An 11,312-nucleotide genomic window follows, 5' to 3' on the forward strand; every position below is an offset into this window, starting at 1 on the left:
GGAGGGGTGCAGGACACACGCTATTGATTTACAACACTGTCTGCATGTGTTGCTATGGCGATGACGTCCCCGGCCGCTTTGGAAAGCCTCAAATTTTCAAGCCTCAAACTTTTCACCCGGATTTTGGGATTTTTGAATCATTTCTCTCTTCTTCCCTACTGGTTGAAATCTACAGGTGGATACTGTTGCCGTGGTGACTGGGATTGCAGAGCAATTGTACCTTAAATAACTTTCCATAAACAGTTTGATGAAAAGTGCAGCGTGTAACTCGGCGACACGTCTCTGGACCACCGTCTCCATCCATCGTCCGGGTTTGAGTGTCCTGGCTTCCTGTCCGAAGGATCGCCATCGCTCACTTCCTGTCAGGGTTCCGCGAGTAAATCCGGAATAACGGATGTCAGGAGAGAACGTCATGGATCACCGTGGGGCTGAAGATGAGCGGGGGGAGATGAGGACAGACGACACCACGGTCCTCCTGGGTCCTTGTAAGAAATGTGTGTGTGTTTCTGAATATGCTACATAGCGAGGACATTTTGTCTTGGCCTTTAAAGGTGCAATTGCATTTAATCTTAAGGTTAAAATTAGGTTAAGGTCACGATCAAGGTAAATAGGTATTTAGAGGATGTCCTCTCAAAGATAGGAGTAGAAGGATGTGTGTTTCGGTGTTAATATACTGAAGAAAACCTAAACTAAATTAGTCGAAATACCTGCAAATACCTCTGTTTATACCTTTGTTTATGACGCGGACTGAAAAGTGAGGTAGTTTCTGCACTTAAACATGTGCACGTGTGCACACACACATACAATTCTATCTTTGTAAGGACTTTAGACACAAAGCATCGCTCCCATCCTAACCTGAACACCAACACCTAAACACATTGTGAGGACCAGTCAAAATGTCCCCACTTTGATACAAAAAAGCATAAATGCAAATAAACTATGTTGAGGTCATCTGGAGAAATGCAGCAATTCTTAGAACACAACGCAACACTTGACGGAAATACTGTGAAGCTGCACCAGCAGCCATGAGGGGACAGTTTAGAAACAGAAGAATCTTCTCAGTTTCAGAGCTGCAGCCCTGCAAACGGCCTCTGACGGGCTGTTTAACTCGCTGTCAGCCTGACGGAGCGCAGCGTCACACGCCGCCCGTGTGTTTCTGTGTCTGAGCCAGCCAGAGGTGACATGATCTCCGTCTCCGATACGGTCCGTTTGGCCCAGGAGAACCCTCCGTTATGATTACGCTCCATCACCGGGAGTGTTTAACAAATGATCGTCAGTGGAACTGGGACGCCGAGACACGGGAAATGTCAACCCAAACGTCCAAACTGAGGGGATGAATGTGAACCCAGAGCAGAGCAGAAAGACACGGACGCCGGAGAACTGGAGTCACGCAGGAGTCGGTCAGGCTGGACGCCTCTTTACGTAAGAACCCTCTGCAGGCCAGAAGAACTGGACCATCTTTGGTGTGAGAAAAACACAGCGTAATAAATGATGAAAGGATGAGGATCAGCCTGGCTCGATAAGGACCATCAGCACAGATGTGAGGATCCTCTGAAGGCTCCGAGGTTCTCCTGAGCCTCCAGCAACAAGCGCAGGAGGAGGGAGTCCACGTTCCTCAGTCGATCCACGTCTGGTTTCACGTCTCCTCGTATCGATCAAGACAGTTGAATAAATGAGTGTCTGCAGTTCAAACCCTTCCAAACACGCCTCGGATTGATAAAACAATGGATCCCACAGTAGGAAATTCGAGGCGTATTCAGCTATTAAAAAGTGTTTTTATTCATAGTCACACCATTCAGCATTCCCCAGTTACACCAGTTGGCCGTGTGTCCTTCAGGCACTTGAGTAACATCATAGAAAAATAGAAATACTTCAAAAAAATGGTACCGTATAACAAATATTCATTTTCCCCCACAGGATTTAGAGTGTTTTTACATGATAAAAGACGACACTGTCGGGCCACACAGTTGAAAAACAGGCAGGAAGAAGCAGAGTGGACCGAAGAATTCACATTAGCTGGTTAAAATCTACCACGGGCAGGTCCTCGAACACAACGCACCCTGGGTGAGTCTTCAAAGATAAAGGAGGTTAAAAAAGGGGGGTTGACACGCCAGTCGCCACCTGAGGAGGCGCCTGGTCGCGTGAGCTGCGACTGTTAAATCGGTGGTCGTGTTGGGAACATAACAACGAAAAAACCCATCTTTCTTCTTTTTAAAGTCCGTCGACCTCTTGTCTGTGGTGCAGGACGTAGTAGTCATGCACGTACATCAGGACGGCGAAAGGCTGACCGATGATGATGGAGATCCACACCGCTGCGTTACCGTAGTTACCGCGCAGGAAGCGCCCCACGAACCAGGCTAATGGGATCTGATCGGGACAGGAATGAGCGTTATTAAATCAGATTCCCTGAGCAGAGGAGATCGGTTCCACGCACGCCCCCGTTTCCAGCGGGAGAAGGCGCGAGCGCAAAGCTGCGCTTTACAGCGAACGTCACACCTTCCTCCCCACCGAGTTTCGTAGAAAGCTACATCGCTATTCTGCTTTGATGTTCACACAGAGCAGATCAAAGCACTAAAAACATCCTGAACATAGATTAAAAAGTGCTTGATAACAAAAGCGGCACATGCCAGACCACAGCTGCTTCTATGATAGCTAATGTTAGCACAGGCTACACACATTTACACACTTTAAACACACTGGTGTGTGTGCTGGTCTCACCTGTGCCATCATCCCCATGAAAGCCCACAGCCTGAACATTCTGAGAGGCACACTCACCAGGTACTGACGGGACACAAACAGTAAAGGGTTTGTAGGTAACCGCTGATTACCTGTGAGTGGATCCTACCGAGTAATTTGGATTCCACCAACGTAAAAAGTGAACGTAATCTCCGTCTGATCTCACCTCATGGAAGAAGGCTGACAAGAAAAAGACGGCCGACTGGCTGACTTTTTTGCTAAATCCTCTCCTCAGCAGCGGCTTGTAAAAATGTCTGCAAGACAAACAGAAGATAGCAACTGTGAACGAGTGCGAAGGCACATCAAAGGCAGATTAAAGCCGGCAGAAATTCGGTTTACATTTTCAGCCAAATCCCCGTTAAACCGTCGGGAGAAGAAGGCCGCGATTGTGATCTCAAATTCTGAGGGAGCTCGGCTTAACGTCGGGTTCTGCAACTCTCCAATTACCGGGTAATAAATGGACCTTAAACAATGATACGTTTGCTTTTACCAGACTGAGCGCAAACTCGGAGCTAGCTGCTACGTTAGCGCTGGTAATAAACACGGTGTTCTGGTGCGGAGCTCTGGGCCCGGTTCAGTTCTCCTCAGAGAATAACTCACCGCAGGCACCACTTGTGCACGGGGATGTTCCAGTTCTGCCAGAAATATGTCACCGTCTCAGAGTTCCTGGAGGAAGAGCCAGACAAACGCCACATGAAAGCATGAAGGACCTAAATAATGGATCCTCGGCTGCCTGATCAATATTGATGAACAGGGAAAGTGTGTCAAATTAACACTGAGACGAGGAAACAAATTGACAACGGCAGCAAAATTCCGACACCACGGAGACGGCTGTGTGGAAGCATCCAGCAGGAGGTTTATGTGGGGTTCACAGAGGAGAAAGTTCTGCAGCTTCTCAACTGTAATGGAGCCGCAGTAAATGCAGAGGTGTGCACACCCCCGTGCGCTTCGCTGGCACGTGCACGACCCTCGCGCAAACAGGTAAACATACCACCAGTCGTTGTAGAACTGCCTGTCACCGAAGCGGAGCAGCTCGGCCGTGAAGTTCATGGATGAGTGGAAGAACCAGTAGAAAAACATCAGCCACAGCAGGTGGTTCGGGACCTGGAGACGCAGCGAGAGGGAATTAAATGCGCCGAGGAGAAGTCAGGAAGGCGGGAAAACAGACAAGAACACGGGAGGTTTTTACTCACGGCTAATCTGAGGAGCCTCTCGGTCATCCTGGACAGATCCATGTCCTACACAGGAGGAGCTCAGCAGGTCAGACAGACAACGACATCACAGCTTTGTGCTGTTGCTCACCTCTAATGGCTTCATGGAGCTCCGAATGATGGGAACCATCCACTGAAAGGACATGAAATGCAATTATTTGGGTGGACGAGCAGGTCGTTTGGAGAGGAATAGAGACGGCAGCTGGGGAAGGTCGCACCTGTTGAGCGAGAGCCACCAAAACCTGAGTGAAGAAGAGCTGCAGACAAATAGAAAAACAGAAAAAAGTGAGCGATATTATCAACCGGCGATCAAAGAATGTGGGCGAAGAACGGGCCGATGAGCAGGCGCTTTGAGATGTTCACTCGCCATCTCGCACAGCCTCCTCAGCAGGAAGCCCACGCGGACGCTGGGAGATCGGGGGAAGTTGAGCTCGTAGCACAGGGTCGGCGCGAACACAAAGTAATACATGTCTGGAGAGACAGAGCGGAGCACAGAGGAAGTGTTGTGGAAAGCAGCGCATCATTCATTTTCCTCCACTTGACGCAGCGCTGAGGGTTCAGGCGAGTACCTCTGATGGTGAGGTTCCCGGGGTAAGACACCTTACAGTCGCCTCCACTCCAGTGCTGCTGTGACGGGCCTGCGGGCAGAATAATGATTAAGAATCAGGCAGACCCACGGGGAGGAATGATGTCCTTCACAGAAGCCTGTTAGAAGTGTCTTTTAAGTTGAATTACTTTTGCACTGATATAACAGCGACGTCAGTGTCGACGTCAGTGCAGATGCAGTGACGCTTCTCTGCCGTTAGGCGTCGCTGTGACCACATTACAAAAGGGGGAAATTGAGTCAAATTGCTCTTTAAAAAATTAAAAACGATTTATTTATAATTAACTACTATTATTGCCGCACATGTCGACACCGGAAAGGCATCTGCTGCCGTTTAAATGTGTGGGTGTGGGAGCACCTGGGTTTAAAAAAGGTTTTGAAAAAGCTTCTCTGACTTCACAGCAACAGAGAAGACGTTGGTCCGAACGTGCGCCTGCGTTTGGGACTCACAGGAGAGCGACCGGGAGAGTTTCTTGACTTTGATGCTGCTCAGCTCTCTGCACCACAGGTTGACGTCTTTATAGGAGTAGAGCTTCAGAAACAGGATGGTGTAGATGCTGAGAGCAGACGCTCCCCCGACTAAAAACAGACCAGATATGTATTCATTCACACTTTAGATTAAAAGCTTTGTAGGTTCAACACCCCAGTTACTGCACTTGGAACAAATGGTTAAATAAAGTGCTGATGTGTGTTTATTACTACAGCTAATTGTCTCCCCACTCCTTGAAACCTCTAAGGACCAGTAAATGTCCAGTCCGACCACAGCTCTGTGGTTGATGGCATCATTTACACCACTGAGGTTCTGTCTAAAGAGCTGCACGGACCACTGCCGATTGAACACACTTAAAGGCCTGGAAATTATGGACTACAATCCCTGTTTACCAGGATGTCTGATCTGGAGCTCCAGCAGAGCACCCGTGGTTAAATAGGGGGTCTCAGCACAGGGGATCCAACAGGCGCACAGCCAGCCCTCACCGCCATGGCAACCATCAAATATGCAGATGCTGCTACAGCGGCGGGGATGATCACAAACCAGGAGGAGCAGACTGGGATCGGTGCTGCCAGGAGAACTAAGAAACTCCGGGTTGTTAAAAATGCAAAATGGAGGCTTTAGTTCTCGAGAACCTCGGCGGGTTCGGCCCATCGAAGCAGCTGCCGGTTCTGTGCAGGAGCCCGACGAGGTGCGGCGGCAGCTCAGAGGGGGATTAAAATAGAGGCTCTCTCCAAAAAGTCGGAGAGGTAGCACATCTGTCACCTCTGGGAGACCTCCACACCTCTGCGAAGGAGGGGAGGCTGAATTCTAAAAGCCTCGGCGCCGCCGCACAGGAGGGCTCACAGCCCTTAACGGGTCCGTCCTTTCTAATTAACCACGGATGGATTTGAATCTATCACAGAGGAAAGACACGTTTTCTGTCACCCCGCCTGATGAAGACGGGAGGAGCGACCCTTGGATGACCCCGTGGCATAAACCGCACTCACGCTGGCACCCCCCCCCCCCCTTTCCTCCGCTCTTCTGAGCCAGCTGGAAATAATCCACTCATGACCAACTGGTCCATTACCGCCGACCAACTCCAATTACAGCGCCGCCGAGGAGGAGATCTCTTTTACTGCGCCATCACACGGGTCGATCCGATTCCCTGAAGGTTAAGGATATAAATGTCCGCTTAATCGCGGCGTGGTTATCTCCGCTTTATCAACCGCGTATCGCTGCACGCTAACCAGCACGCTAGGCCTCGGCGGTGGTCACGTGGTGCGACACACACGTCCCAGTATAGCGGATTTCTGACGTGGCGCTGGTGCTACTGTACCTGGAGTCACAGAGGGGAGCAGCAGGACCACCGCAGCAGGAAATGTGATCAAGACGCCCATGTTGATGGCGTGGACCAGGAACCCCAGCCGCTCGCTGAAGGAGCCCTGAGGAACAGGAGGGTTCTGGTGACGCAAAGCTGCTGAGATTATTCAACGAAAATCGGGGCCACGCAGAAACGTTGAAGCCTTCGTTCGCTCTGATTTGGGGGGGGGGGGGGGGGGGGAGAAGAACAGCTGGAGTTTCTCTGCCCTATTAAAGTGTTTAAAAGTGCAAAATCTTCCATATTCATGAACAAAAAAACTGAGTCACGGAATATCTGAGCAAGGTCTGAGGCTTCAGAAGTTATTTCTCATTAATCATGGGGGGGGGCAACCTTGAGGATCATCTGGAAGCTTCTCCGAGCTAAAGAGATGCCGTAAACAGACTCACCTTCGACAGCTGCCTCTCGGTGTAGAGCGCCACCAGGACGAAGACGTTCGCCACTGTCAACGGGAAATAACAGGTTTCATCACAAGCAGAAGCAGAATCCAGGCTTCTCTCCTCATGTCGCTGACTGACTGACTTAAGACTCGCCGTTTCCACCCGACGCACGCGTGATTGACAGATATTAACTGTCAGGATAATAAGACACGAATCACCGAGTCAATAATTAAAGTAACCATCAATCTAAATGATCTTAGACACGTCTGGTGTCTGAGTAATACAGGGAAGATAACAGGAAGCACCTTTCCTTCTTTTAATATCATTTCTTTCCCTTTACATCACCTAATAAACCCCATTTATTGATCTGTCTCAAAACGTGGAGCCCACAGGTGCAGAAAAACTTTATAAGTTGCTGGAAAAGTGTGTTTCCTTCAGTGGTTAACTTGCTAAATATAAAAACTTTGGGGGAAACTTTGCTGGCAGGTGTCAAAATCCACAACCTAATAGCAAAGTGAGGACATTTTGGTGGGTCCTCATAACATCAAAGGGCAATTTGAGGGTAAAGACACAGTTTGAGGTTGAGGTTAGACCTTAGTTTAGGATTTGGGAGTTAACTTGAGATGTTAAGGTGAGCTTAAGGAGCTGGGGAACACATCAGGTCCTCTCAAAGATGGAAGAACAAGGATGAGTTTGGGTGTATATACTGAAGTTGCTACAGTCCTTTTAGAGCCAGTGTGTTCTAAACCTGCCCCTCCTGAGCTTCTGTTCATCCTTTCTGGCCTGATCATCAATAATAATCAAAGATAAGCAGTACGATCTGCTTCTCTTCTGCCTCGCTCGATGGTTTCTGCTTGTTCCAGGCAGCAACACTATCATATATCCAGGATGCCAGATCGACCCTCTGGAGACCCTGTCGATTACTGCAGGCTCTTCACTGCAATATCCTCTAAAAATGAACCCCCGGACTAATGGATGCTCCTCTGGGGCTGAAAACAGCTTTGGCTTTTTCTCCTTTTCGAAACATCCCTTCTAGTTTCATCCGATCCGATTTTTCACCTCCGGAAATATCACCTCGTCTCACCCACGTTAGCCGCGTGTTTCACCTGTTTTAAAAAGGGGAAAAGGTGACTTACCGATGACCAGGCAGGCTGCCGGCCACCTATACGGATCATTCAGGAACAGGGAAACCACCTGAATGGGATCCACCAGAATTCCATGCCTGTCACACAGAGGAGTACAGGAATTACTGGAAATGTGGGATAAACCTTTTAATTGTACAGTTGTTATTAATGTGTAATAAACAGAGACAGAATCACTAAATCAGCAACCAACAGCAGCTGTCAAGACATGATGGCTTCATTTTAAACACTCATGAAGGAAAATACAGCATAACCCATTAACCAAAGCCTTCAATATGATTGATTATTCCCTCTTAAGAGATTTATTGGTTTTCCTCTCAATTGTGTCAGTGCAAACGTATTTTTAGGAGACGTTCATGGATTAGAAAGAGAAAAGAAGCACAAACTGCGCCGTTCTACTGATCATTAGGCACAAAAACCACCTGCTGTGGGTCCTGATGAATATGAATTTTGAATTGGAGCTACTCACTTTAGAAGGTTTTCTAAAAAGAGGCGCGCGTTACTCAGCACCTGTAACACAAGAGGAGAATCAAAGTTTTATTGTTCCTTCCAACACTTCCCCATCTGTGGGTCTCATCTCTTCCCCCTCCTCTTCATCTATGTGTGTGTGTGTGTGTGTGGGGGGGGGGGATAGGACAGAAGTTGTGTGGATGTCGGGAATAAAAAGCGCCCGTGATGAAGACAACAATCTGTGTTCAAAGCTTGGATTAGCTGAAGGCTTCCCTCCTCTTCCTCCACGTCTGAGCGGAGGAAGAGGAGGGCAGCAGGAAGACGTGAGCTGGATCTGCTCACAGTGTTTGTGGAGATTTTTGAGGGATATTCAATAGAAAAACTCAGTTTTTACCACAAATAAACAAATCTCCGCTTAATTCTGACTTATTTTAGTTCACCGATGCTTCATTATGACCCATCAGTGTTTCAGAGCCGCACTCCTGCGCCTCGACCTTGACCTTGACCTTGGACGTGCACGATTACGCAGGTCTTACCAGCATGACCACACACCAGTTGAGAATCCCTCTGTACTTGTTGTAACCACTGGCTGAACTCAGCAGGGAGTCCTGGGTCTTATGACAACTGCAGACACAAATCAGGTGGATTACTGGGAGATTCCAGCGGATAAAGACGAGGCCTGGGCGGCAGGTCGCGCCCACACCCAGAGGAAAACAGGGAAAACACACTGAATCAGGAGGACTATCAAAGGTCTTAAGCGCAAGAAAACTGACTCATTTCCTGTGATTGCAAAACGTGGGTTTCACCTCTGCAACCAACGTTGTGCACTTCCTGTCCACAAGTGGGCGGAGTCACCCGACATGTCGTCCGCCCAGCGCTTCCACCCGTGACAGACGTAATAATTGGACATGGATGCACGGCTCTATTTGAGATGCATCTCAAAACATGTTCTGGGTCCAGAATAAACATTCTTGTCGTGGGCAAACAGGGACATAACCCCCCCCCGCCACACCCACATGTTGACTTTTCTGGTTTGAGCAAAGGCCAAGAGTCAAATATTATATTAATGTTATATTTTATTATTTGTTATTTATCAGTGAGATCTGGCACTAATTTGGTATTTACAACCGTACAGTTTGCTGGTGTTTCAGGGAGGACAAATAAAGCAGGTAAATATACGCTGCATTCAAGATGGCCGCTGTGCTGCCAACAGAACACATAAATCCATTTGGTGTCATTTAAAAGCTTTGTTCGGACATTATTGTGTCACTGACGTGTAGGTTATCGGTTGTCGGCACGCAAACAATCAATCAATTTTTAGTTAGCCTACTAATGCTGGATGCTTTTGTGATGTGCAACTCAGATAGGACACCAAAGTGTGGAATGCATCTCAAAAGGGGATTGAGCCACCTGATCAGGCTCACTTAAAAATACAAGTCAGTTTCGTGCCAGAGGGCTGTTTCATTTTCCAACACTTTGCATTGAGAAAGTAAGCGATTATTAATTTTTGCCACCATAACAGAATTGTGCCCCCCCCCCCCCCTTTCCCATTAGATGGGTCCCCATGGATCCAGTCAGACCTCCATTCAACGTTTAAAAGTTGCTTTTAATGCATCTAACTGCGCTTTTGGGCCAGAGCAGGAACAAAGTCACCATTGTTCGGTGACACACTAACCAGAGGTTCACCTTTAACTGGTTACCAGACTGACACAGATGTGCTGAAGCTGGGGAGATTTACGCGAGGAATTCCCAAACTGCAGCATTTAAACGGCCCCAGGAACCAGCTCACCTCAGCCGCTCGCTCGGGTCACACGTCCGCCTCTTCCTCTCGGTCTTGGAGGTCGTTTCCAGCGAACGGTCGCGTTTTGTGCGCCCATTAACGCGGCTAATGTTAGCGGCCACCGGGCTCCCGCACGCCGCCGCGCACTCACCGTCCTCCGGCATGAGGCTCGCACTTCTCCGCGCTGCCCTCCGCCTGCGAGCGGAGGCCTCGATGGCGACAGAGTCACCCATGACGGAAGGAATAAATACAGGAAAAACAGCAGCTAAATGTGCCTAAAGTTGAGTCGTGGGGCTGGTGAAGGACAGCAGCATGACAGCTGGTACCGCCGGAGCTCCAGAGGGGTGGGGGACGTTCACGGAAGGTTTCCGCCCAGAGAGAGCGCGTGTGTTTCCGTGTAGTTGGAGCGGTGACGCCGAGCCGAGGCTCCAGCCTCCAGGTGGGACGAGACAGGTAGATCTGAACTCCAGGAAAAGAAATATTCCAGAATTCAGTTCCGGGCGCCTCCCAGCTCAGCTTTCTGTCCAAACTCTTCTCATGTTTCCTCAGGAAGTTTCTGCAGAGGGAGAAAAAAAAAAAAAACAGACTTAAAAATGGAGGTCAGACGTTCAAAGACTTCTGGTTTTACCCCCTTGAAAGGAAACACTGGAAATACAATGTTGCTAAATTAAAAACATCATCATCATTTAAGGCCTGTCGCATATTATTGTGTGACATGGAACATTTCACTCCAATTCCTGCTCACCATAAAAGTCCCGTTTAAGTTGAAGATCTTCAGAACAAAGTTCCGAGTATAGGGAAAATAACAATAAAATAAGAGGAAATCATTTGAATACATACAAATCAAATTGCATTCATTAAAAAAAGCAATAACATGATCATTTGCCAGCTTGTAGTCTGATAACTATTACAACGGAACAGTTAAAGGAGGAGTGATGCTGCAGTTTAGACATTAATAATCTGCTAGCTCAGTTTTCCACCCTCTCCGGGGACATCGCATCCTTCAGAGCGCTCCTCGTCACTGCCAGAATCCTCTGCCAAAGCCTCCATTTGGCGAGACTGTCCTCCCTGTCAGTGGGAGATCTGTGAGCTTATCGATACGGTGGGAGCTGATCAGTGGCATTGATCCAACTTTATCAGTTCTTACTGTCTATAAAGT

General features: G+C 48.4%; 1 protein-coding gene across 1 annotated transcript; it reads right to left on the reverse strand.

The window, feature by feature from the left end:
• Nucleotides 1-1,755: 1,755 nt before the first annotated feature.
• Nucleotides 1,756-10,687, reverse strand: dgat1b (diacylglycerol O-acyltransferase 1b). Its single transcript, XM_029839232.1, has 17 exons — nt 10,163-10,687; nt 8,910-8,997; nt 8,393-8,433; nt 7,918-8,003; nt 6,791-6,843; nt 6,360-6,465; nt 5,002-5,130; nt 4,517-4,585; nt 4,315-4,418; nt 4,166-4,204; nt 4,039-4,080; nt 3,930-3,974; nt 3,728-3,840; nt 3,337-3,402; nt 2,903-2,990; nt 2,719-2,781; nt 1,756-2,367 (listed from the first exon to the last, which is right to left on the reverse strand). The coding sequence occupies exons 1-17, from the start codon at nt 10,384-10,386 to the stop codon at nt 2,212-2,214; spliced, it is 1,512 nt and encodes a 503-aa protein (XP_029695092.1). The 5' UTR covers nt 10,387-10,687; the 3' UTR covers nt 1,756-2,211.
• Nucleotides 10,688-11,312: the final 625 nt, after the last annotated feature.

This window comes from Takifugu rubripes, chromosome 7 (genome assembly GCF_901000725.2).
Source record: "Takifugu rubripes chromosome 7, fTakRub1.2, whole genome shotgun sequence".
NCBI classification, from domain to species: domain Eukaryota; kingdom Metazoa; phylum Chordata; class Actinopteri; order Tetraodontiformes; family Tetraodontidae; genus Takifugu; species Takifugu rubripes.